This window comes from Ambystoma mexicanum, chromosome 1q (assembly GCF_040938575.1).
Source record: "Ambystoma mexicanum isolate Mex_15411 chromosome 1q, UKY_AmexF1_1, whole genome shotgun sequence".
NCBI classification, from domain to species: domain Eukaryota; kingdom Metazoa; phylum Chordata; class Amphibia; order Caudata; family Ambystomatidae; genus Ambystoma; species Ambystoma mexicanum.
The window spans coordinates 573013014-573040747 of record NC_090922.1 but is presented as its reverse complement, the minus strand read 5'-3'; the positions used below and the strand labels follow the sequence as shown (position 1 = coordinate 573040747).

General features: G+C 45.7%; 1 protein-coding gene across 1 annotated transcript in view; it reads right to left on the bottom strand.

Moving 5' to 3' along the window:
* Positions 1–27734, bottom strand: part of EDEM3 (ER degradation enhancing alpha-mannosidase like protein 3) — a 925252-nt gene that overhangs the window by 497136 nt on the left and 400382 nt on the right. The window contains 1 exon segment of the mRNA XM_069641064.1: positions 17587–17684. Coding sequence (XP_069497165.1) covers positions 17587–17684 — 98 coding nt within the window.

Sequence of the window (27734 nt, the reverse complement as noted above, 5' to 3'; positions counted from 1 at the left end):
CCGATGCGTCGAGGAACCCTTCGACAACGGCGTCGATGGCGCCGATCCATGCATCGAAGATGGTGCCTTCTTACCTGATGGCTCGTGGCGCTCTCGGGGGAATGTTTCGCCGGGTTCTGCAACTCGCAGCATTTTGATTTTTTGGGTTTTTCACCCGGGGTATCACCCTCCGCTGTCTTCGAGGGGGTCGAGGCCGCGTTCTTGAAGACGCTTAACATTTTCTTTCTGAATTCCTCCCACTCAGCCTGAGAGCTGTGTTTTGTGGGACAGGAGACCCTTTCTGGGGAAACAGAAGGTGAGGAAGGGGATCTTCGACGTCTCTTTTTTGAGTGTCTTGATCTCGACGAATGGTGGGAGCTACTTCGAGATCTAGAATGGGAAAGTTTGACGGCGAGGAGACGAATGCCTCGACTCAGCCGAAGAAACCTTCGAGGAGGTTTTGACTGACTTACCTCTCTCGAGCTTCCTCTTGCGCTCCTTCAAGGCTTTCACCGTCATGGACATGCAGTCCTCACACTCCGAACAATGGTGCTCGGCTCCCAAGCACCACATGCAGATCCTGTGTGGCTCCGTTATCGACATTTTTTTACCGCAGTCTCTACATTTCTTGAAGCCGGATCGCAGCGTCGTCGGTTCAGATGAAGATGCCATCGAGAATGAGTAGGTATCATTCAAATAGATATAGAGTTATCCTGACTGCACTGAGCAACGACGTTCCGAAGCGCGGAAAAACGGAACTGAGCAACGGACGCAGCGCGTGGCTATTTATGGGCATGGTGACGTCAGCACCGATACGGTGGCCGTCGAGGGACATCGACTCGGCGGACGTCGACACGCAGCGCCCTCTACAGAAAAAATTTCCGAGGCCAGCAAGCTAGAAACGTATTATCAAAGATAAGGAATACGTCGGAGGACACAATCCCTTCGAAATACAATCACTGGTATCTCATTACGGTTAAAGATCTATCTTAATAGTGGTCACATGTACTTGGATCTGTTTTTCCTTTGAAGACTGCATCTTGTAGTATTCAGAACATTTATTCTTTAAGTCCAGAACTTTTTCTGACTAAAAGAACAGGTGTTATCCAAGCCAAATGGTGAACCCTATCCATAGTGAAACCAGTCCTATTAAGAACTATCCAGCTGATCTGCGAGGTTGTTAAAGGTCCAGTATCCTCTGGTACAAGTGTGGCATTGTTACCTGAAGCTGAAAGAGTGGTAATACAGCGTCAGGGTAATTACCGGAACCAAGAAGGTGTGAACAAAGCATGGAGAAGGGAGCTGGGTGCTTGTAAAAGAGTCATACAGAAGAAGATAATCTGTGATGCTGAAGACTGCTGAAGTTGAGAGAAAGTCAGTCTTGGAGCAGAGGCAGGTTATACTTGTGGCAGAAAGGCAGACAGAAGAGGCAAACAGGCTGTCCTTTTCTTGGGGTATAGGACAGAAGAACAAGTTACTTACGCCTGGTAATGTTCGTTCAACTGGATGTTCCTCCCAAGTATTCCTCATCTACGATATATCCTATATCAAGCTTCAGAAAATAATTTCGGCAGAGGGCGTGGAGGGGAGAGCAATAGTGCAGGGGAGTTGCAATGGAGTGGGGAGGGGATTGTAGTATTGGAGTAGAGAAGGGAACATTCGGATTGTGCAAGTGCAGAAGAAAGAAGTGCAGGGAGGGTGGAGGAGAGGGGTATAAAATGCAGTGGGCATAAGAATCAGGGGTGAGGTGGAGTGGAAAGTAGAAAGGGCCCAGGGGCTAGCAAGTGCTGGGAGGATACTGAAGGGGTGGGCGGGAAATGCCAGGGTATATGCCAGGGATAGACCACCGTCTGAGTGCGGGGGGGGGGGATTGGACCAAACGCAGGAGAGGTGGCAGTCCCACAGGCTAGTCAGGGGAAAGGGGTCCGGAAGGGGAGTGCTGGTGAAGACTTATCAGGGAGGACCTGGTGCATTGGGTATCAGGTAATAATATCGCCATATATATGGTCGCCGTAAATAATATCGCCGGGAAAATGTTGTGGCGATATTTGGGTGACCATATATGTGGCGACAGGGGCAAAAAAAAAACATTTTAAAAAAAAAGTTTGGGGGTTGCAGGGGTGTCCCCCGCATGTTCCATGCAATAATGTCGCCACAAAAAACAACCATTTTTCGGTGATATTTTTGCATGGCGAGATTTTTGTGGCGACATTACTACATGGAACCGTGCATTGTGTGACTCATAGGTGACCAGGCTGCCAGTCGCAGTGGTGGGGGTCAGTTAGCAAGGGAGGGGGAAGGAGGTAGAGAAGAGCAGGGTCTAGAGAAGCTTCTGGAACTTAAGGAGGTCGGGCTCAAGTCTGAAAGGGGAAGGGAGGCGATCCCATAGGTAGGCACCTGCTATAGGAACAAAGGGCTCTAGCAGGGAGGGGTTTCGGGAGAGGGAGTTGGATGTGGCCGGGCCCCAGGCCCCAAAATGCTTTGTGAATGATGCAGAGGGTCTTGAATTTGATCCTAGCAGCCACTGGGAGCCAATGGAGAGATTTAAGGGCTGGTAAGATGCAGTCCCTGGGCTTGAAGCCAAGGATGAGTAGTAGGAACAGGGAGAGTGAAGACTGGGGTGTCTGGAAGGCACAAAACTTAACCATGTCATGATGAAATCCTGGATAGTTACCCCAGATTGCTCCCGGCGGGTGGAGAGACAGATAAGGTATTGCCTTTAGGCCATCGCAACCAGCGAGATAGATTTTAGATATTGGGGATTACTGATCACTAGTGCCAATCCGGGGATTGAGAGCAGCTGGGGTTAGAGTGGGATTGCTCATATCTAGGGTAGAGGGGGACAACCATTAGGCCCATTTAAAATAAAAAAAACATTGACTCAACTGAGGTTTGGTGCATTCTTGAGGCCATCTGTGAGACTTCATAATTACTGACAGTATTCAGAGGGCCTATTTCAGCACAAGCACCTACCTCCTCACCCCCACACATAGAAAATACATGCGACAGTCATCAGTGTCATGCACTCGAATGGCCCAGTGGTGGGTCAGGGACAGCCTCGGGTGCAAGATGCAGGTCATCAGTGTACATCCTTTCCTATGCGCCTAGCCATATGCCAATCCCCAATAATCCATACATTTATAGCTGTAAGAGAAAACGTAATTTACAGCCTGTGAGCCTCATTAGGTCCCGGTTTTCCTTTTCCATCCCACAAGCCAGTGACAGGGAGACGAGGCTCCTCCATTGGGACCCATCTTGACATTCATAAAGGGAACCGTGTAGCAGTATACATTTTATCCCTGTATCTTCAAGGGGAGGCCAGTGGGACGTATTTAAATCTGTGAGTGTCCAGAGCTGAAGAACAAGTTACAATTTCTTTCACCAGCATTGGAACTTTCATAGATTACAGTTTTAGAAAAGATTAACTAGTAGTCCAATGCAAAACGTGAGGGAGGAGAGGCTCTTCATCTTTCAAAAGAAGCAGACAACCAAAACAAGAAAATATGATTCACCTTATAGAAAGAGGTTTTGCAGTACTGCTTGGCACAAAGGCGACTCTGCGGTTGCATCTGTGTCCAGGCAGTAATGATTAGAGAAGGTGTGGAGTTCCTTCCATGTGGAAGCTCTACATATGTCCTGAAGTGGTACTCCCAGATTAAAAGGTGGCCACAAATGGTCCTCTATTGGAATAGGTTTTAAAATGGGCCATGCAGGGGCTGTCCTACTGCTGCATGGCAGAACATAATACAGGTTGATATCCAAAGTGATGCCCTTATTTATAATGTGCTATACCCATGGAGAGTGGTCTGGAGGCCACAAAGAGTTGACTAGCAGTACAATCAATGTATTATTGTAAGGCTCTCCTTAATAGACCTTGAGGAATAGCTTGATTGAACAGACAGTAGCTTTGGTCTACCCTCTCTGTGCAGAGAATAGGAGATTGGCATCTTTCCTCATAGTGCATTTTTTCCATGTCCTGATACCGTGAGGAGTAAAAGATGGGATAGCACCTAGTGGGGTTCAGCATCCATGGGCAGACTTGAGAGATAACCAAATAGGTAGAACTTTTCCATTTTCTCATGAAGCACCTGGCATCAGGCCATGCAGCAAAGATCACTGCTATGCAATCATCAGGAAGATACAAATGTCCATATCTGGACTATTCTGGTACCATGTAGTCAATCAGAGAAGCTGGATTGAATGTGGCCATTATACCGGGCCAGAAGCTAGAGTTATGGTATAAGACGTATCAGTGTCTTCTGTGAGAGTTGAAGAAAGTCTGCGTAACAATTCCATTCTTAAGCATGTCAGATGGAGGCGTGCAAGCAACCTGTTTATGTGGAGAGTAGTGGAAGAACTTACAAACTGTTAAAAAAAAATCTGAAGCAGCAAAGCTGGGAGACAAGATATCTAAGATGAGGAATACGTGGGAGGAACATCCAATTAAAAGAACGTTACAGTTGGTAATTAACTTGTTCATTGAATGGATTGTGTCCTCCCACGTATTCCTCATTTTAGATAGGCTCCCAAAGGAGTAGGAAATTGGAGGAGGGAGTAACAGAAAATTCAATCATGGACTGAATGAAGGACAGCTTTTGCAAAGAGTTCTCCTTGTTATGAAGTAGAGGAAAAGCAATAATGCTTCAAAGGTGTGCATTGACGACCAGGTGGCTGCAGCACAAATATCCTGCACCGGGACATGCCTCTGAAGAGCTGCGGAAGTTGCCATGCCCCTGGTTGAATGAGCCCTTAACCCATCTGTAGGCTCTTTTCCAACCAATTTATAGCACTCCGAGATTGCTAGAATTGGTCATCTGGATAGAGTTTGTTTAGACACTCCAAGGCCCAATTTGTGTCCAGTATACCCAACAAATAGTTGGTCACATTGTCGAAGATTTGCCAATCTGGAAATGTAGAAACAGAGCCCTTTTTGTGTCCGGTCTGTGCAATCTTTTCTCTTCCTTACTAGCTTGAGGAGGAGGGTAAAAAGAAGGTAAGGTGATTTTCTGTGACAGATGGAAATCGCAGATTATCTTAGGCAAGAAAGATGGTTTGACTTTTAGAATAACTTTGTCCCTATGGAAATCGGCGTGAGGAGGCTTACAAGAAAGCGCCTGCAACTCACTTATCCTGCGGGCTGATTTTATAGCCACTAACAATATTGATTTTAGAGTGAGAAGTATTAATGGGCAAGAATGTAAAGGTTCGAAAGGGGCACACAAGACATTTTAAGACTAAATTCAAAACCCAGATGGGCACCTGAAAAGGTGTCGGAGGGTACACATTTGTCAGCCCTTTCAAGAATTGAATGACTAAAGGGCATTTTAAAATAGGACACCTCTTCAAGGGAACGCTGAAAGATAGATAGCGCTGCCAAATATCTTTTTATAGTGCCAACTTGGAGTCCCAAATTGGCCAAGTGTAAGCGGAAAGAAAGCACTGTAGGAGTATTACATAAAAATGGATCCACATTCTTATCCCTGCACCAGTTACTGAACTTGTTCCAATGACACCGATACAAGGATTTTGTTGCTGGCCACCTGGCCGAAAGCAAGGTCTTCATTACGTCATCTGGGAGGTCAAAATCCTTACATCTCAGCCTCTCAGAAACCATACGTGAAGACTGAGTGTCTTGACCTCTGGATGGAGAACCCGACCTTCCTCTTGCGAGAGAAGATCCTCTCTTTGTGGAAGACGTATTGGAGGGCAGATGGACATGTCCAGAGGGTCCGGGTACCACGTCCTCCTGGCCCAATTCGGGGCAATTAGGATCATGGTTTTCCTGAACTTTCTCAACCTCCTGATTACATGAGGAATCACGGGGACTGGAGGAAACGCCTATAGGAGTGGACATATCCAGTCCACCACAAATGCGTCCCCTAGAGCTCTTCTTGGGGAAAATTCCCTTGAGCAGTACAGTTCGCAATTCCGGTTGGAACCGGTCGCGAACAGATCCACTTGAGGGGTTCCCCAAAGGGCGACGTACTCTTGAAGGACTTCCTGAGCTAGTTGCCACGAGTGGGAGACTGCTCTGCCTGCTCAGAGCGTACGCCGCCGTGTTCAGCTCTCCGGCTAGGTGAACTGCTGATAGAGAGATTCCTTCTTGCATTGCCCAGAACCAGCGCTGCATTGGCTCTCTGCACAATGGGAGTGATCCTACGTCGTCTCTTTTGTTGAGGTAGTACATGGCCACTGTGTTTTCCGTCATTATCAGGACATTCTTTCCCTGCACAGAGGGCAGAAAAACCTTCAGCGCTAGTCTGATTGCCCTCAGCTCCAAAAAGGCTGATGTGTAGTTTGGACTCCGATGGAGACCAACGACCGATGATTGTCAGATCGTTGGTGTGGGCTCCCCACACCGTGAGTGAGGCATCCGTCACTACCGTTATCTCCGGCCATGGTTGCCAAAAATGTTCTCCCTTGAGGATGTTTTCCTTGCAAGCCCACCATAGAAGATCTTGAGACACTCTGGCCGGGACCTGCAGAAGATCTGACATCTCCCCCGAAAATTGGGACCATTGAGTCCTGAGGGCCCATTGAAGGGATCTCATCCTCAATCTGGCCTGTGGCACCAGAAAAATGCAGGATGCCATGAGACCTAACAACCTTAGAAAATCGAATACCGGCAGATGTTGGGCATTTTGAAACTTTGTTACCAGCTGCAGAATGTGGAGAGAGCTCTCCTCGGTAGGCGAGGCTTTCCCTGAGGAAGTATCCAGGACTGCTGCGAACAATTGGAGTCTTTGGCTTGGAATCATTGGTGACTTCTTGTAATTGAGGGAGAAGCCCAGTCTGTGTAAGAAGTGCAGGTCAAGGCCAGCTGTTCCTGGGCTCGTTCGGGTGAACTTGCCCTGATTAGCCAATCGTCCAGATAAGGGTAGATGTGAATCCCCTTCTCCTGATACTCGCGGCCACTACCACCATCAGCTTGGTGAAAACCCTCAGGGGCGGAGGTCAGCCCAAATGGTAGAACCCGAAACAGATGAGAACCGCCAACTGCGAACCTCAGGTACTCTGTGATTGAGATGGATTGGCACATGAAAGTAAGTATCCTAAAGGTCCAATGAAACCAGCCAGTCCTGAAGATGAAGAGCCTGAAGGATCTGAGAAAGGGTCACCATCTTGAACTTGTCCTTCTTGAGGAATTTGTTCCAATTTCTTAAATCCAAGATGGGTCTCAATCCTCCATCGTTTTTGGGGATGAGAAAATAAGGGGAGTACCAACCCTTGTTCCTTTCCGCTACAGGTACATATTTTATTGCACCTTTCTCCAGCAGGGTTCAAATCTCCTGCACATGGAGCGTGTCTGGAATTTTTGCAGATTTGGTTCCCAGTGGATGATTGAGGTCTCTGATGAAAAGGAAGGTAGTAACAATGGGTCACTATCTCTAGCGACCAGGCATCTGATGTAATGCCTCACCATTCGTTCAGATACCGAGTGATTCTGCCTCCCACCGTGGTCTTGTGGGTGAAGACCTCAAAGTGGCTTTGCAGCGGCTGCAGCAGTGGCCGAGGAGGTAGTAGCTGCTGCTGGGGCTGATCTAGCACCGCTCCCTTTTCCACCACGAAAGGATTTTCTCTGTTGGCCTCTTTGACTGGCCTGCCCCCTTCCTCTTCCAAAAGGGGCAACTCCTCCAGGAAGATGAGCCTGCGTAGGAGTGTTGTTGAGGCTGTCTCATAGCGGCGCTGAGTGATTTCGCTGCCGCTTTCGAGGTCTGCAGCTTCTCCAAGCTTTCGTCTGCCTTGCTGCCAGACAGCCTCAAGCCATCAAAGGGCATATTGAGTAATCTAGACTGCACATCAGGTGCAAAGCCAGATTTCCTCAGCCATGCGAATCTGCGTAGGACCGTGCTAGATGCCATGGACCTGCTTACACTATCAGCAGTGTCCAGTCCTGACTGAAGGCATTCCTCCATAGCCTCTTTCCCATTTTTTACTACTGCCAGGAAACCATCCCGTTCCTCACCTTCCGGGATGTGTTCAGCCGCTGGCAGTCCCACAGGGTGCAAGTAAATCTTGCTAAAGTGCAAGTTACATTCGTTGATTTAAGGGCCATGCTGCCGGAAGAAAAAACCTTCCGGGCCAAAGCATCAACTTTTTTATCATCCCTGTCGGTGGTATTGAGGGGTAAGCGGATTGCCTACTGGAGGTTGCAGCTTGTACCACTAGACTTTCAGGGGAGGGATGTTTAGATAGGTGTTCCGGATCTTATAAAGATGGCCTGTATTTTGCTACACATTTTTTGTTTACTGCTGAAACAAAATCAGGAGTATTCCAATTTACCATCACCCTTTTTTGTAGTGCCTTATGGAAAGGAAGGACAGGATCTTTTAGAGGACCCTCACTCAGGATCTCCGTCATATCATCCTGGTCCTGTGCCGAAGGCGATAGAGAGGAGACTTTACTAAGTCTCAACTTATTTCCACGCCTAGCACCAAGCCCTGATTTAGAAGTATGAAGTTTTCCTTGGCCTTCAGTGATCTGGGCAGATGCTCTATGGGCTGCTCTCCTAAACTACTTAAAACGTCCTCAGCCGTAGGGGATACTGAAAGGCTTGACAATAACAGGGACCACCCCATGGTGCTGTTTGGTTTAACATGTATCCAATGTACCTATGCTTAAAACACTAGCACGATTTCATAGGTCATGAAAATGTCAGAAATCTTAGAAAATATAAAACAGTTTATTCAAGAGGCAGAATAGGGTTCAAATGGTCATCTGTCCAATGCTTGGATATTTATGCAAGTCCTTCATCAGGGACGGAGCCTTTGGATCAACAATATACAATAGATGCATCTCATAAAACACAAAAACATAAATAAACATGGTTACATTGCGTACACCGCAAAAAGTAAAGAAAATAAAAGGAAAACGGATAAAAAGAAGAAAAAGACAACTGTTAAAGAATCGTAAAACCAGTTGTGTCAACTAAATAAAACAGTGTGAAGTTCCTAATTGTGGAAATAAAATACCTATGCATATGTCAAAATCATCCGCTGTATGTTGGATATGTTGGAGTGTGCTATCCTGTGACCTGTAACAGAGTCCTAATTATGCTCAAAATATCGTATAAGCAGAACAAAAATATGCATTAAAAAACAAAAACATTGGAAACAGCGAAGTGCGTTCCCTGCAAATGCATGTAAAACCATAAAACAAAGTATGTCCATATACCTTCACCCCAGAAGAAATTCATGTTTGTGAAAACATTGCGTAGCTAAATGCAAAGATCAGATGTGCCACAGATACATGAACCGAACCAGAAAATCCCAGCAGCAGAGTTCATATCCTGTGTTAAAAAAACCATGAACCCGACAAAAAGTCAATGCGAGTCCCCAATGTTAGGGAGATTTATCATGTTTATGCGTCATACCCTCTCCTAGTGAAACCACAAGCACTTTTTGTTGGATTTCTGGACCTTTCTGAAATCCTGAATGAGAGGAGCAGTTCTCATTTATTCTTACGGGCTCGGTCTTTGTACTGTACCTATCCAATGGAGTCTATTTTACTCCATAAAGTCTTAAAGGGATCTATATTTTACTACTGCAGCACAAATCCTTATGGGCAGTGTTGCTGGGGACCCTTATGGTCCTCCTTTGAGATTATTTTTCTTTATCCTAAAGTAACTACAATTATTAAGGATAGATACATACATAGTATCGCTCCTAAAATTTTATATTCTTTGAGATTGGTACACACCACCGTCATTCCGATCATCGTTGCTCGCGGAGAGGGTTGGAGCCCTGCTCACCCATAACTGCAGGAGCAGTCCTCACTGCATCCAGCCCAGCTTGTTCAACGGTACGTCCTGCAATTCCCTGCTACATCAACACTGTGCGTTACCATTGGATGCCAGCATAATTGTATGTTTTGTGATCCGATTATACCAGTCAGCTATTGAACACCAAAGTTACTAAAGCGTGCATCGCCTGACCTCAAAATGGCAAGCGCGATGCGGGGTGAAACCGAGGCTCTCCTCGGTTTCTAAACAGTGTTGCTCATATTGAATCACCCGCCTCTGGAAGGTGGAAGCAGAAGAAAACCTAATGAATAAGGCCGACTTCCTGTTTGCCGTCTGTTTGCCGTTGGGAGCCACTGACTTGCGATATTAAGGTAGTCCCGATTCCCAACCCATCTCTCTCCATGCTGTCGTGTTCTGAGCTGCCTCTGCTGTCTCCCACAGCCAAAACTAACCCTGTAGTTTTCAACGGCATGGCCTATACCAGTAACATAGCATCACCTCTTTCACCGTTGCCTCGTAACACTACCCTTGAAGGATACTGCTGCCTCATGGCCAACCGCAGTGGCCCCTGCTGTCTATGAGCAGAACTATATCTATTCCCAATGAGCCAATTCTCACTGCATACTCTGCACCTATAGCACGGACTAGAAATAGTTCACAGCGCACTGTTTTACATTGTGTCTCCATTGATTCTGCCTGTTACGGTGCCCTTGCACTGAGTTGAATTAGCCTACTGCGCATTCTGTATTACATTGTGACTCCATTGATTCTGTCCTCGACCGTGCCCTTTGTTTTGCCAATACGTGTCGCACCACCATGTCTTCCTTCCATAGAGCCACCCTAGCCCTGGTTTCACTTCTCTCTCTAGTTCAGACAGTTACCCCCTCCTACTCCCATTCTACATCACATACCCTTAACCCCAAACCTTCCATTACTCTACCCCCACACCACAACAACCCACTCACATCCCTTGAATGGTTACTCCATTTCACCACACCACCTACACCACTCATCCCTCTCCCAGTCCATGTTAGGAACCAGAGACTAGGCTCTCGCCTCCCAAAACACAAAAGCACTGCCCTAACCAAAAACTACCATCCTGACACCATCAAAGACATGAATTGTCCTATCTCCCAGACCCTCTCACCCACCCCCAACACGATCTCCACACCAGCCCCTATTATCAAAAGGAGCCCTCATCAATGCTAGATGCATCGTCGCCCATGCCTCTGAGATCGCAGATCTCATTATCGCAAACAGCTTAGAGTTCTTGGCTGTTACAGAAACCTGGTTACACCAAGCAGCAGGCCTAGCACTCTCCATAGCACTACCAGAAGGCTACACCATTATCAGAGCGGAGAGAACGTCAGGTAAAGGCGGTGGAGTAGCCTTCATTGCCAAAACCCACCTCTCCCTCAGAACTACTCCTCCCTCCAGCATCTCCTACACCGAGCTATCAGTGAAACCTAATCTTTCGCCCACCCAAAGTATACTCTTGCACCTATACATTTATTGACCTCCCCCTCTTTTGAGGACAACATCCTAAATCTCCTCTCCACTCACACCAAATTGGATTCCCAAAACGATACTCCTGAGATCTGAATCTTGGACTCCATGACCCCAACGACCATCTCGCCTTAGCAGTAGACAACGCCGTTCCTAACTTGGGTTTTATACACAAAATCACATCACCCACTCACGTCAAAGGTGGATTGGGTGTCTGACCTTAATTGCTCCGTCGCTATAACCCAAAACGAACCAGTAGCCTGGTCAGACAATCACCTCATACTATTCTCCATCCCTGGACCTCCCCCATCCAAATTAACACTAGCATCCCCTTCACTCTCCAGAAACTGCCGCAACATCACCATTGACAGCATCCAACCACTCATTGGCGACATCCTCAACAAGTCCAAATTTAGCAAGCTTGAACCCTCCAACCTAGTAGACCTCTTAAACAATACTCTCGGCTCTAGACTCCACTGCCCGGCTGAAACTCAGCAAAGCCAAACCCCTGGCACACCTTAAATGGTTCACCCCAGAACTAAAAAGCCTTAGAAACATCAAAAGATCTGCGGAATCAACATGGCGCAAATCTCCTACTACCAACAACAAAACCGGTTTCACCTCAGCCGCCACCATCTACAAAGCAGCCATCCTCTTGGCAAAAAAAGAAACATAACTCTAGAATCCACAATGCCAAATCCAGTACTAAAGAACTCTTCAGTATCCTAAAAGAGCTTGAATCCCCGGCACTGCCCTCACAAGACCATCAAAAACGCAGAATGGTGCACAAAAATCCAGAAAGCCCTTGCAGATAAAATCACCCAACTCCAAAATAAGATCAAAGCCAAAAAAGCAAGCCTCTCCAACCGCACACTCCCCTTGACCCACCGCTAAACCCCCAAACCTGCGCCCCATTCGCCTTTTTGCAAGTGACTCCTAAAAGAAGTTGAAGACACCATAATGAGTCTAAAACCTTCACATTGCCAAGGAGATATTTGCCCAGCCACCATCGTTAAAGAGGGAGCTAAAAACCTAGCCCTCTTCATCACCTCCCTAATAAACTCCTCTTTCTCATCCAATCAGGTACCCAACAACCACATGGAAGCTTGGGTTATGCCATTACTAAAAAAATTTTTTAAAGAAAATTTAAAAAAAATAAAAACAACCTCGACCCCAATGTCCCCACCAACTACAGACCCATCACCACCATCCCCTTCTTTTTAAAAATCCTGGATCAGGTGGCCTACCTGCAAATCCAGAAGCACCTAGAGGAAAATGTTCTCCTCAGACAATCTGGATTCAGACCGAGACATGGAACTGAGACAGCACTGCTAGATCTCAAGATCCAAATGGACGAGCAGAAGGACAAAGGCAAGCTAGCAGTCCTCTTAATACTAGATCTTTCCGCTGCCTTCGACCTTGCCGATCACCAAATTCTCACCAAGCATCTCATAACAGAGGCAGCATTCTCCACCAATGCATCCAACTGGATTAAATCCCTCTCTAACCGGACTACAAGAGTCTTCTCCCCTTGTGCCTCAGCTGACCCAACTCCAATACTGTGCGGCGTCCCTCAGGGGTCTTAGGTGTTGCCCACACTATCCAATATTTTTACTAAGCTACTTTTTGACCGCTTAGAGAAGTTGGGTGTCGTCTATACAAACTATGCTGACGACACCCAAGTCCTCATCCCCCTCACTGGCTGTTATGATCACGATTAAAAATTGTTAAATAACATTTACAGTGAAATCCAAGCTTGGATGTCTACCAACAGTCTTTGCCTCAATTACAAGACAGAGTTCATGATCGCTGGTACACAGGCACGCCTGAACAAACTCGATACCAGATACTCCTCTTTCGTCATTGATAGCAATATGATTAATGTCTCCAAAGAGATAAAAACATTGGGGGTCTATCTTGACTCAACTCTCTCTCGCTCGCTCTCAAAAGACAGGTCAGCAGTGTTGCATCCGCCACGGCCCATCCAAACAAATTTATCTACAGTTGCAAATCGTTCCTTTCCAAAAGCAGTTGTCTAACGCTAGCCAGAGCACTCGCTATATCTAAACTGGACTACTGCAACACACTATTCCCTGGTACATCTGAACAAAATCTAAAACTCCAGCTACTCCAAAATAACTCACTAAGAGCTGCACTCAGACTACCCAGATCCTGCCACATTTCCACCCATAGAAATAATGCCAACTGGCGCTGCCCATCTGCGATAGAAACACACTACGCACCCTGGCCATCACATTCAAATGCCTTATTAATTCAGCCCTGAGATACTTGGTAGACATAATCTGTTCGCACAAAACTACACGCACCACCAGATCGTCTCTCCACCATAATCTGCTGATACCAAGGTTCAATCTCAAAACCGCTGGAGCTACCTTCCCGGTCCAAGCTGCCAAACGCTGGAACTCCATCCCCATCCCGCTCAGACAGGAACCATCCTTCCTCTCCTTCAAAGCCAGCATGAGAAACTGGCTTTCCAATCACCACTAAGATACTGATACCTAGTTGTTACTCAATGAACTGTATTCCATCGATTCATTGTATGCAACCGCTTTCTGCCACCCATGATTTCCTCAGACCCATATGTAACCAGGGTTCAATTTATTTATTGTCCTCTTGCCTGATTGTATCTGTCTTCCTTTTTGCATGTATGTAACCACAAGCTTTCAAGTGCCCAGCTACCTCCGGGTTTAGTGCGTGATATAAATATTAAACAAATACAAAATACAAATACTGTATGTGGAGTGACAAAGGTATACCTAGTATCCCCCTGTGAATTTTTGTCACATGTACAATCTCCTAGTTATGGTGGCTGTGGACGTGTTCTACCAAATATTGTGTAATTTTTCTACCACAGGCTATGTCCATAGCCTCGCTAGTGCACAATAGGGGCACCCAAACAACTTGGGGACTCCCTTCTTTTTTCGCCATTACTAGCGTGGTTGGTCTTTGCAGCCTTTCTTCTACCATTCTAAGAGGGGGAGGCCTGTGTGTGTGTTTTGCCTTTGGCGGGAACCCTTGGGTGACCCTGCCTAGACTCCAGAGTGTCTGGCAGACAGGAAGCGGGGGGGAGTAGTTTACCACCCCCTGTCCTTTGTCTTCCAGAGCGCCTGATTAGAACCAGCTCCCACTGAGGGTCTGGCAGTCCAGATTGGTCAGCCAAAGGCCCCTTTCTGTAAACTGCTGAGGGCGATTGCAGAGGAGTGAATGCTGGACTGTGTAAAAGGTGAGGCTCCTGGAGTGAAAATTAAGTCGCCCACTGGAAGCTGAGGTAACTGAAGAAGAAGACAACCAGAGACGCCTGCAGGCCCTTTGCAACACCGTGAAGCGACCACTACTGTCCTGACCCAGTTTTCTGTGTGACAGGAACTCCTAAGAGGACGAATCCTTCCCTTTAACTGGTGGGAACACCCATCCCAAGACAAACTGTGTTCTGAGCCATCTCCCGAAGTCCTGTCAGTTTCCAGAGCTGCAGAACCCCAATAACAGGAGACCTGCTACCCATTTAAAAGGTATCAGGTAATAAAATGGGGCCAAAAATGTGACCGGTAAAATAAAATTACGGCAAAAATGCTGTGGTTACCCGGTAAAGGTGTACCCCATTATACCATTTAAGGGGAGCAAGATTCCGGGGGTGTCCCTGGCTCCCCTTAAATGGTACAATGGGTCCGGGAGTTGCCGGGTGTCCCCTGCATCCTTTACATGATTGTGGCGCACAAAACCACTGCATTTTTGCCGCAATATTTTGTATTCACAGCCAATTTTGCCGCGATTTTAAGACATGGAACCATTTAAAGTGAATTGTCGTGGAAAGGCCGAATCCATCCAAGTCTTTGCTGAGCCCTCAAGGACACACCAGAGACCCAATCCAACTCGTCCAGACCCCCTCATCAAAGTGCAGGACTGCAGTAACCGGAGAAGATTGACTGGGCGAACTGCGTCCTTTGTTGGTGCTGCAGAAAAGGCGCCAAAACCACAGAGTGACCAAAGATGTTAATGAAAGCCATGCCAGAGGTCCTCGCTCGAGTCTGCTGCTGAGAGATCCTGTCCATTGTCCTTCCTTTCGTCATCAAACCAAGGAATCCAGAGGTAGGGTCCAGAGCTGCAACATCACAGAGCATCCGTCACAAACATTTTCTTCAAACCTAATATACTGTGGGGAAAAAGGTATTGCGTACCTTATTTCAGAAAGTCGCTCCAGAGCATTGGGGTGCACGTAGAGGTGTCAAGGGTAACTGCCTCTTAACTTCGACTCAAGCTGCTGCTTGTGTCCCTTAAGCGAGTCCTTTAACTTGGTCTCCCACGTTGGTTAAGTCTTCCTGCATCTTCTTTCCTAGAGGCTAGAAAGTATCCACAGGAACTTTTGAATTCTGCTGCTTTTCAAGACTTTAAGCCACTCCGAACTGTTAGCTAGGGTTGCGTTTTGGACTTTAAAAGTCTTGCTTTGCAGGGAAACTGTCTCTAGAAACTGAAGCTCTGTTTGGATAACACTAACCAACCGTTTTCCTTCCCAAAAATCACTATCTCATATGTGTATGCCGACTAAATGCTATTACTGTATTAATTTGTGGGTGCGCGTTATTACCGATAGTACGGCAGACCTGTCAAACTTCTGTAACAATTGTGCGCATTCCGCAACTACCAACTAAGAAGTGGCCTTTTGAAAGTATCGTAAAGTATACCTATGTGTGTTGGTTCATTGTGCTAAGTATTTAATAGTGACTCTTGCGTAAATATAATACATTATATTTTAATATAAATGTGTGTGCGTTTCTTTGAGATGCATTACTAACTGGGTTCAGTGTACTTACCTACACTCACATCTTTCTCTCAAGACCTTATCCTGACTGCTCTGCCACTCTACCAAGGTCTCTGAGTAGTATGGACTGATGCCAAGAGTTGGGGACCTACAAACCACTGGGATAGCTTACTAAAGTCTTACCTCCAAGTGGGACTTTAGGAAAACTCCAACACCCACGGCAAGTGTTGTAGCTCACTTGCATGTCAAAGAATCCTCCCTTTCAAAAGGAACTTTAAGAATTTCACAACTGTTTGGAGTGGAGATTCGCCTTCTATTGTCTTGGGACCCAATCTCCCGTTTCCCTTTCAAAATCAAAAGAGGCAGTTTGAGGGTAATGTCTTCTGAATTAAGTAATAATGTTACACCCATCAGATCCCAGAAGAAACCCTTAAATGTTCAGGTTGTTCTTCTAAGAGGAATGTTCCCTGTTGGCCATTTTCTCCATTTAGAGAATTAAGGTCTGGATTGTGACCCTACACTTTTCAGACCATTTGCTACAGGTGGTCAGCACACTTGAGCATATTATCTCTCCAATAGAGGTATTGAAGTCAGCAGTGACATAAGTCACCATTTCTAGAAGCCTGTCCCCTCTGTTACAGTTTCCCCATTGAATCTTCAGATTCTTATTGGGGTCCCTTGACAGAGGGAATCTTTCTGTGAGATGGCTGAGAACATTGTGACCAAAACAACAAAAGGGGTAGCTCACACCAATCTTAAATCTTAAACAGACCTTCCAGAAAGGCAGACCCTCTGAAGTTATTCTACCAACCCCTGGCTTGTCAGTTCTAGATTCTCCCACAAAACACACACAAGTGTAAATGGCGTACAGAACTTAAATTGTCTTCGCGATTACCTAGCCATCATCCAGTCCTGGATGTAGACTGCCTACCTAAAACTAAACCCATCCAAGACTGAATTATTCCTCATTGGGCCGTCCGCTTAAAAACAACTTGTCCAACAATGGTATGCACCTTAAGGATTTGATCCACAACTCAGACTCAGCCAAATCCTTAGGCTTCCCCATTGACAGCAGCCTGTCCTTCCAGAAACGTAGCCAAGAAGGCCCCAAAAGTCTGGTGTTCACAATCTCTACCTTTTGAGAAAATCTAACCCTTCATCCTGTTACAGGACATCTGGACTGTAGGGTGGGCCCTTGTGGTCCTGCAAATCGATGGGGGAAATGCTCTTTCAGCTTCTCACTTGGCTCCCCTAAAAGCAGTATACCACTCTGCAGCACGTCTTATTACAGGAGCACGGAAATTTGTCCAAACTACCCACATCCTACGTGAACTACATTGGCTTCCACTCAAAGCCAGGATACTGTTCAGGACTACGTGCATCATCTACAAGTAGTCACCAGCGTACCTCGCGGCTAAGCTCCACATATCTGGTCGCACATGCTCCACGCGGAGCAAATCGACCAACTAGCTTGAATTACAGCTTGTCCACAAAGAGGAGCCACAAACAATCCTTCTCTGAAGACAAGTGTATTGAAAGGGTTCTCAGTTGATCTAAGATCTTTCAAAACAAAAAAACTTACAGTGTTGAATCTTTCCAGGTAGCTGTCGTCTCCAAGAAGTACATAGGCTTTCAATAAATATTCATAATAGGAATCAATTCCAGCTCCCACACCACTATCTGGGAAAGAAAAACAAACATGCAAGAAATTTCACATCCATTGTTGGAAAAAAGGGTTATAAAGTAAGTTGCAGTACGTGTCTAATGGCAATCTTAAAATGTTAATGACATTTAAATGTTCGATTCTTTTAAAAATGTTAACCTTTCTAGTTTTAATTTAACCTTTCATAAAACAACCTATACAAATTCATACTGAGGCATGTCTATATGAAACGGACCTAAAACTAGAAACCAACATTTCAATCTTGTACATAAACATATGCTATAGAATACGACATGTTATGAAAACTTTCCATAACTCATCCATTTCAATTCCTTTCATAATCTATCCCAATTTTAAAAAAAGTTGCCACAACCAATGAGATTTGATTCCCTCTCATTCTGAAGAATCCTACGAATCCCTCACTGAAACGCTGCCTAAAATCACCTCCCAGGTGGCCAGAAAAAGGGAGACGGTTCCTGATCTGGACCTTGGAGGTGGTGTACTGTGGCAGGATCACCGGGGAGGAGACCGGGTGGTGAGGAGATCCCATGGGATGAGACAGTGTTTGTCCTCTGAAAGAAAGTGCCTTGCTGGAGTGCCAAAAAAAGTTATAGCATATTGCCATTATAATGCCCCTGGCCCACATATAAGAGCTGTGACCCGGGGTATAACTTCTGTTAAATCTGTGCAAGTCTTATTAACAGAGAAATCTTTCAAAGTATCCCAAGACAAACACCCTCTTTACTCCCAAAGGTATAATGTAACAGGATCTAGAGAAAATGCCTTAAACCTAATATCTCCCTCTGTAATAACCAATTCTACAAGTGCATCTTTTACTGAATTTAAGGGAAATAAATCTACCCTTAACAAACATCTCAAATGTTAAAAGAAACTACTTTGTTGAAAGGGACTACATGTCCCGTGATCCCATAAGTACTAGGACGAGGAAGAGGGCTGATGAGGAATGTAGTTGCATCAGTCAGGCAATGAAGGTTAACAGCCCACACGGAAGGAACCTGGGAAGCATAATAGGCCCCCTCAAGTGCAGGTAATTAGGAGTGGAAGGAGTAGGAACTGTGACTGGAATTCGAGCCTTAGCAGTAGCAGCAGAAGGAAGAAGCCACAAGGTTGGCAAACCAAGCATAAGTGAGACCAAGAGGGACGCCAGAACGTGGAGATGGAAGATTTCACCTGCATGTTCTGAGGGGGTCCTGCTCCCTAAAATTCTGAAATGCAGAGGCTGCACAGCGGCGGAAGAAGTGCAGATGAGCCATCTTTCTCCATGTGAGCCTAATTGCTGAGCAGCAGACACGCAGTAGACCAAAGCAAGAAGCAATTCTAAAGCTGTGGGTCTCAGAAGCAAGAGGAGCTTCCAAAACAGGTGGCCGGGCCAGAGACATCTTTTCAGATCAAGGGTGTGGGTCCCCAGCGAACCAGTAGAAGTTGTGGTAGAAGTCAGAAAAGCAGTGCGACCCGCAGAACAAGTGTTTAAGAAGCCGGTGAGTGAAGCACAGCAGTCTAACAAACTGCACAAGCATTGCCAACAAAAGTATCCAGCTCCCTGTTAACTTGCATAAGATTTTAAGTTAGTAGAAGTTGTTTGTTGCATCTAAAATACCATGAGCAATAGCAATATAGCTCACGTATTAACGTGAAAGGTCTCTTACTCGCGTGAGAAGCCAACATTACCAAATTCCATTGTTCCATTATTAAAAGACTTACTATTCGAAGGAGTGGTCGCGTGTCCCTAATTAAGGAGAGGGAGCGCTGCTAAGACTATTACCGAAGACCTAATGAAATACAAGAGTTACAATCTTTAACTATTCAAAACTACATCAAAGAAAGGTTGCGTGTGCCTAATTGTGATTACCAAAGGAGGCCTGAACTCTATTGTTTACTTTCACACAGGAATACAAATATATATCCATTTTTAAACCTTGAAGTGGCTGCGTATGCCTAATTCTGATTTTCAAAGAAAGACTGGAATTCTATTCTTATTTCTAACATAGCACACCTTTCATTCAAAGAAGTTAAAGCGAATAGTTGAAGAAAACAAGCACCTGCCCAAGCCAAGAGCCTCCTCATATTCACACTGAAACCAACCTTTCCCGGAGTTAATAAGCAGTCTACCTGTACTGTGAAGTTTATAAGAGTTTATTGGCATTAGATACAAGGGTGCAAGTGCTGCCTGAAGCTAAGAGTGGCACCAAGGCTTCTGGGTAGTTCATTGGGCTGACAACTGGCAGAAAGGTGCAGGTAAAGTTGGGGAAGGGAGACTGGCTACTTGTAAATACTATTTTCAAGTTGACCTAATCTGTAGTGCCAGACTGTAGAAGACAGAAGTGAGTGAGGCAAACCCAGGTCGTTAGTGATAGACAGACAAGAGAGGCAAAGAGGCTGCCCCTTTTGAAGAGAGTTATTCAACGGAAGAGTGCCTTGTCTACTTTAAAGTTGTTGAAGTACTTTGAAGTATATCTTGTTGAAGCCTGTATAAAAATACATATCACTGAAGCTGTGGTAGTAGGAAAAATACTGAAGCTGTGGTGGTATATCGAGTTGTCAGTGGATGCACTATTGTAGTAGTCTAAACAAAGAGGCACACCGAGACCAAGGTGACCATTCTCATAGTCAATGAAGGAGAAGTGAAGTTGTTAAAGCTGAAGCAGCAGCACTGAAGTAATTTTGACAAATATATAATTGTGAAGCCCAAAACTGTAACAAAGAGAATACTAACTTAACCAAGAACTGTGTATCACTAGTAGTTAGGGAGATTGCGTTTCCTTTGAACTGAAGCAAGTCTTCTTGAGGAAGGTGACAAAGCATAGTGGCTGGGATTACCATTGGTGCTATTTGAATGAAGTGGAAAGTGGATGTTTCACCAAGAACAAGGGACGTGCTAGTGGAACCTTGGTTAACAAACTCTTAGATTGACTATGAAATACCAAGAACTGATTTTAAGACAATTCTTTCATTGGTTGGACAATAACAGACATGACTTTGAATCCTGGGGAAGGGAAATCACCCAGGACATTAGACGGTTATTCAGAGACTGCAAATGTTGTTCATGTGATATTACATTGCCATATATTTTCTTTGTGTATTTATTGTTTAGTGTGGGGGCAGTTATGTGTTAGTGTGGCTCCCCTGCAAAGTAGGGATAGTGAGGTATTTTTTAATAAATTTTCATCAAGACTAAAATGGCATGAGATAACAAAACATCAAACAGTTGTCCGCCTGGCATTGCCGACCCCTCACATTATTCTATACCAAAAGAAGAGGTTTCCCAATTCCCAATATTATAGACAATCTTAAAATATTTCATCCACTGGTCCCACAAATGTGTACATCCAATATACAAATGGTTCACATTTCTATTTCTGCTGTCATAACACAAAAACCTACACTTTGTTCTTCATCATCATTTCCTTTTTTTCTCTCCGAATACATCAAGACAGTGCAAACCATGACAATAAAGCAACATACAAACTAGGTTTAAATGTTTCTTATGGTATATCATATATTACAGATTTTATCACAAAAAAACAGGGCTATCCTAGCATATTCAAGGTGAGATACCTTGGTGCTCAATTATATTGTACTGTTCAACTCTGTCCCAAAATAACATTTCCTTCACAACCAGAGCAATCTTTGCATGGTAACGCATGTTAAAAACTAAGTCATAGTCTATTGTCATGCGAAATCAGAGACAGTCACAAAGCTCTCAATAAAAGGTGGCCTACTAGTCTTCACATCCATGTTTGCGGCATAGGATGAGGTACCAAGCTTGGCATCTATAACTCTGAACACTCATTTTACTAAGCAAAGAAAGTATACACAGATGTCAAAGAACCAAACGTATAGCAACTGTAGGAGTTGGTGACTTCTTGTGTTGCCACTCAAATATTCTGATACATAAAAATCCCTCTCTTCCTCCACCAACAGTACTGAGCTGGGGTGCGAGCCCTTGCCATAGCGAAGACCTGTGTTGCACCATAGCAGGAAAGCGCCTGGAGAAGACCGCTTTGGCAGTTCATTTTGAAGTTAGGGTTCCAGTCCGGGGACACTAAACCGGTAGGTGACTTGCTTTAACTGCAGCGGAGGGCTATTGCTCAATATTGGTGTGTGCCTGATAACCAATATGCACAATGAGCAAGACGCGGACCCACTCCGTATGGTGAGAAAGCTTGGTGGGCAGTGTTAGAAACCTGAGGGTTTTCTCACTCCTATCCCCCTTGGATCATCTGAGCAGGTGGCCAGGGAAAGTCCACTGCTTTTGGATCCCAACCCTGCAGTTGGAGAAGCGAGGGAGGATCACCTGGGAGGAGGGTCCTTGAGGATTGGGATGAACTCAGGCAAGACATGGCATCTGCCTTTTCCTAATGACGACCAACCTAACCCTCCCCGACCATTATTATTATTTTTTTTTTTTAAAGACAGGTCCCCTCAATTCCCCATATGGGATACCTGCCGGTACTGAGACAAGAAAGACAACTGAAAGTAATGAACACCACACAATTTCACCACTTTAGTACTGGGACGAGGCAGATGCCTGCAAGGTGGTGTGAAGGTCAGGCGTGTTCTCCCGATTATGGTCAAGCAAAACTGAGAGAACACACCTGCAACCAGTTGGAGGGTCACAGGTGCATAAAAGGAGGAGGAAAAAGCAACGCAAAGAGCAGCAGCAGCAGGGAGTCCTGTGTGAGAAGCAGAGAACTGCGCTGGAAGAGGCGCGCGCCGCTGGAGGGATCTGCTGCGGAGAGGTCCAAGGTGTAGAGCACACAAACGCTCAAGACTGCCAGGAGTGGTGACCTGCAACCGCCTGACGTAGGTGCAAGAGCTCTGTGGAACGGACTGGTAGCAAACAAGGAAGCCGGGTGGAAAGGCTGCCCCTTTCAAGTGAAGTGCTCGTTCCCCATCAAGAAGCTGGCCCAGGAGTGTCAAAGGGGCATAGGTTGAACCCCAAGCAGCAGACGCTGCATATCGTGTACCTCCGCGGTGTGAGGACAGCAACTGAAGAGGCAGGTGAGTTTGTGTAATATAAGAAACCTGGTGCGCGAATTAACAAACATTTCCATTTGTGCTGGAATACATGGTAACTAGCAGCGGAGTCGTCACATGAATTACAAAGCACATTTTCAAATGTCTCCGCTCCTAGGCCTTTTTTTACGTTGTTGAACTTCAAAGAATTAGAAATACTTTGTGTTGGAGTGATCACATTTCTTAAAGCAGAAAGGTTTTGAAAATCTCAGAGCATTGGGAAGTTCTCTTAAAGTGAAAAGCACCAATATTTCTTAATGAGTTTAATGAAAACAAGAGCATAAGCCAAACCTATGTTCAAAGAACGCCAAATGGAATGCAAACTTTATAATTGTGAAAGGCACAAATATTCCATTTCCATAGCAGGTTGAATGAAACCAAGAGCATAAGCCAGATCAATGGTCAGAAAACACCAAATTGCCGGAGCTCTGATTTTATTAGATCTTTCAGCAGCTTTCGACATGGTGGACCATCCTACCCTGCTCTCCCACCTGGCCCAAATTGGTCTATCTGGTCAAGTACTAGTCTGGTTCTCTTCTTTCCTGGCTGATAGATCTCAATCTCTCTTGCTTTTCCTGTTCACTTCTAATCCTGGTCACCTTAGCTGTGGTGTCCCTCAGGGTTCCGCTGTGTCCCCTATTCTCTTCAACATTTACATCTGTGCCCTGCTGTGCCTAATCCGCTCCCTCAGCGTCAGAGGCTACTCTTATGCCAACGACACCCAGATCCTGATCCGCATGGATCAGGATCAGGCTGAGGTGTCGGCATGCCTTCATCAGTGCCCGACGGCCGTAGGCGAGTGGATGGGCCTAAATTGGCTGAAGTTGAATGGGGACAAAACGGAGGTGCTGGTGGTGGGTTCTCTCCCCGATCCTTCACTCTGGATTGCCTTCTTCCTTGGGTTCTCTCCCTGTTCCTACGGCGAGGAATAAAAACGTAGGGGTTTAAATATGACAGCAACCCTGTCTATGGAGGCCCAGGTATCGGCTTTCTGCCAGGCCAGGTCCTTTTATTTGAAAATCTTAAGAAAGGTGCTCCGTCTGCTACCAATATTTCTGCGTCCGTTGGTTGTGGCTGCGATGGTGTTGAGTCGGTTGCACTACGGCAACACCCTTTACCTAGCACAACCTAAGGGTTTGGTCCACCGGCTCCAAAGCTTTCAAAACCTTGCAGCCAGTGTTGCAAGGGGTCGCCTTACGGTGCTCACATCTCCCCAGTCCTTCGCAGTCTGCAATGGCTTCTGGTTGCCCAGCACTTTGAATTTAAGGCGCTATGTATTCTTCACTGAGCTATGCATGATCTGGGGGCAGAGTATCTTCATACTAAATTTGTTTGCTACCTTCCTAGCCACTCATTGCGGTCAGAATCAGCTGGCTTGCTGTGTGTGCCATCTTATCATCGAGCCCGGATTGGGGGACGTGCTTTTTCGATCGCGGCGGCTCAGATTTGGAACAAGCTGCCCTTGGCTATGAAAAGAATACCCAACCATTTGGCTTTTAGGAAAGCACCAAAGACTCATCATTTCTGATTTTGGCATTGAATTGGCGATGATTGTTAGTATGCTGGGCCTTCTCTCCCTCTCTTAGTGCCATGCTGCCTTCAGGTGACCGTGCGCTATATAAGACCTCTAAACATAACAAATTGAATGCAAACATTATAATAAAGTGGAAAATACTGCATTATATCTTTAGCAGTGAATGAAACTGCAATCACCAAAAATCCATGCACACTACATTTTGGACATTTATCTTTCCGGGTTAAATAAATCATTGAATGTTGGTACCATTAACTATATGAAATCATGGAAATAACTTCATTATCTGGAGAAAGGAAGTAAACATGCATGGACCAAACACTGGATAAAGGAGAAAGCCAAGTCCCCTTTCTTTTGTGAGTTTTGAACTGTGATGGACTACAAGTCTTGGGGAAGGGAACACAGACTCCTTATGTCCTTTCTTTTGAGTTGTGAACTATGGTAAAAACAAGTCCTGGAAAAGGGAATCCTGAAACGTCATAACCTTCTCTTGTGCTTTGAACTTTGATGGTTTTGAACTTGGGGGAAGGGAACCCACAGGATAGTTTCCAGACTATATAATCTTGAACTTGAAACAAAGAACAACCCATAAGGCTTTTTGGTGGAACTGGGGTTTATACTTGGAGCTGAAAGAAAAGCTGCGAGCTGGAAGAAGCTCAGACATTTTGTTTAACACCGTTTCTTTTGATTATTACATCCCTACACATTGGTGTATTATAGTTTTGAGGGCAAGGATCGGTTTTGGACACAGACAGAATTGACACAGACAGAATTAAGGTGAATCCTGACTTAGACTTTCCATAGTTTTAGTTAGGTAAGGAAATCCCACCTTAGCATAGAGCAAGTTAGGCCTTCAACCAGCCTGACATTTACGTTAATAAATACTCTTTTGTTCAACTTGATATCTCGTCTGTCATACTTTATGATGCCTTCTGTGAGAAACATGAAGGTATCTCACTGACTAGTCCCCAGGGATCTGTAATCTGGGTGGCCAGGACACGGTCAGCGCTATTGGATCCAGTTCCTGGGGGTGAACCAGTGCGGAAGGATGACCTAGACGAGTGGTCCTCGGGGAGTGGAAGTGGGACACTGACGGGTGAAATGCAGTACCCCATTCCTTAGAACACCTTTTGCCCATCCTACCCTGTAGGATATTCAGAATCTCTATCCCTGCCTTTTCCGACAGTTTCTTACACCAGGGAAGAGAACAGACGAAAACCAGAGCCGTTTACCTGACATGTCCCAACACAAGAGTCGGGCAGAGTCAGGCAATTGACAACTACACAAACCTGACGGCCCCCTCCCTTCCGAACCGGGATAAAAAGGTGGAGCGTGAGTGCACACTGGGAGCAAGGCAAAACGCATAAGGAGGCGGCTGTTCCAGGATGGCAATTCGTAAGGAGGAGAAAAGCGGTAAAACCTGAAATGACGACAAGGAGCAAAGTGCCCTTGCCCTTTTTGACCCAGACCTGCGAAACCGTCATGAAAGGAAACATAAGACCGGGAGCGACAGCTAGCATGTGGTGCAGCAGATAATGGTGCACAGCGGCCTCCCACCCTGATAACCAAGACGGAGAGTGGAGCTTACTTCCGTGGTACCGTCCAGAGACAAAAAACGCAAGGGAGTTCAGCTCAGCCGGTGAGTTTGAGGGAGAGCCGATGGCAGACCTGGCTGCGTTGAGCGAATGTTGCAAATAGCAACATGATATGAATTGAAAGAGCTTGTGAACTTGTGTGTGTTAATTAACTTTTGGGAAACCAGGGGAAGACCAGCTGCAGGGTAGTGGGGGGCGCTTATCCGAAAGACTCTGGTTGGTCCTCTTTCATTGAACTACAGACACCAGGAGGCCCTGGGAGAGCCTGACATAAGAGGTCACACAAGGGTTGTGAACAATCCCTTGTATAATTGAAAGTCTTTGACCCGTAACCACGAGAATAAATAAGACGCGTGAACTTTGTGAGGACACGCATGAACCAGACAGAGGGATGTCCAGTGAGTTTATGGTCTGAGCCCGATCCAGGGAGACTATCGGAAAGAGACGAGAGAAAGGGAAACCCAGAATATAAAGCAACTACAAGTCCCAAGAGGCATTGGGGAGAAGGTGAAACTCTGTACAGCTAGAGGCCAGCTGAGAGAAACTTACAAAAGGAATAAAGAACGGAACAATGGTCAGCGTGTTCAGGCTGGGGCTTCTGTAAAAGTCCTCGCCCACTTGAAAGTTTCTGAACCAGCAAACAGTGGAAGGCCAAGCTGCTCGAGCCCGACAGAGCAAAGCCAAAGCGCAAGAACCACTGAACAAGGTTTGAGCCTGACGGAGGCAAACTGTGTGATAATAGAATTGTGCGAAGCCTGACTGGAAGCTTAAGGGAGCGCCTGACTGGGGGCTTAAGGGAGAGCCTGACTTGGGTAAGGGAAGAAAGCTAAGGGAAGTGAATTTGCCAGTAAGATGAAACACGTGAACTGGGTAGCTGGCAAATGTGAACCCAGCTGAGGTTTGCCTGCAAAGCGGGGTGAAGCATGATAACCCCGTGAACATTGTGTTGACAAGAGTGAACGAGGCTGAAGGATGTCCAATGTGAAAGGTGGTTTAAAAAAGATATTGAGGCTGGTGAATAAGATAGGGGAAGGTTTTCTGAGTGAAAAGCTGTAGTGAACCCGACAAAGGGAGGCTAGCATTCTAAAGGATCGGAGCCTGGTTGAGGGGAATCCAGGGGTGAAGAGTCATCACCCTATGGAAAAGTATACGAAAGGAACTTTTTGTTTTATTATTTTGATACATCAAGCCCTCAGAGGTAAGAGACATTTTGTAGGAGACTTGACCAACGAAAGCCCGGATATCGCTAAAAGGAACTGTAGCCTTGTGCTGAAGTAGTCCAGGAGTGTGCTGTGTTCAAGAGTCCCGTCTTGTCCCGTGCCAAAAAAGTGGGAAGGGGAGACCCCGGTAATAGCATCCCGACTTATATTTTTTGTGAAAACTTTTTTCTTTTCCTGTGAACACTATTTGTGTAAACTTAGCTTTTAGCATAGGACCTTTTAGTTGACAAGACACCAGAAGGAGTGCATTATTATTTGATGGTCGTAGTTTGCTCCCATCTTAGATTGAGGTTTGGATTGGGGCGTTTTTCTTACCCATTTATACAGTTTAATAAACACCCTTGGACTGTGATCACTTGTGTCTGTCTTTACTGTACTGTTGCCACCATGAGTTCCTTACACTTCACAGCAGCCTATTCAGAGAACGGCTGGAGCAGTCACCCGTTGGATGTCCCATTGGGATGTTTATGATCGGCGTATAATGGTGACCTTTTAAAGTTCAGTGTGAGGAGCAGATCCTGAAAAGGGACTGTAGGTACTCCAATGAACTTAATGGCCTGTAAGTGAGGCTCAGTAGAGGGAGGAGGGATAATAGGAGCAAGAGGTCAAGTAACCAGGCTATGGCATCTGAAAGTGAGGGTGAGTGTTAGGCAGAAACCTGTGCAGTTCCCTTGGGGACCA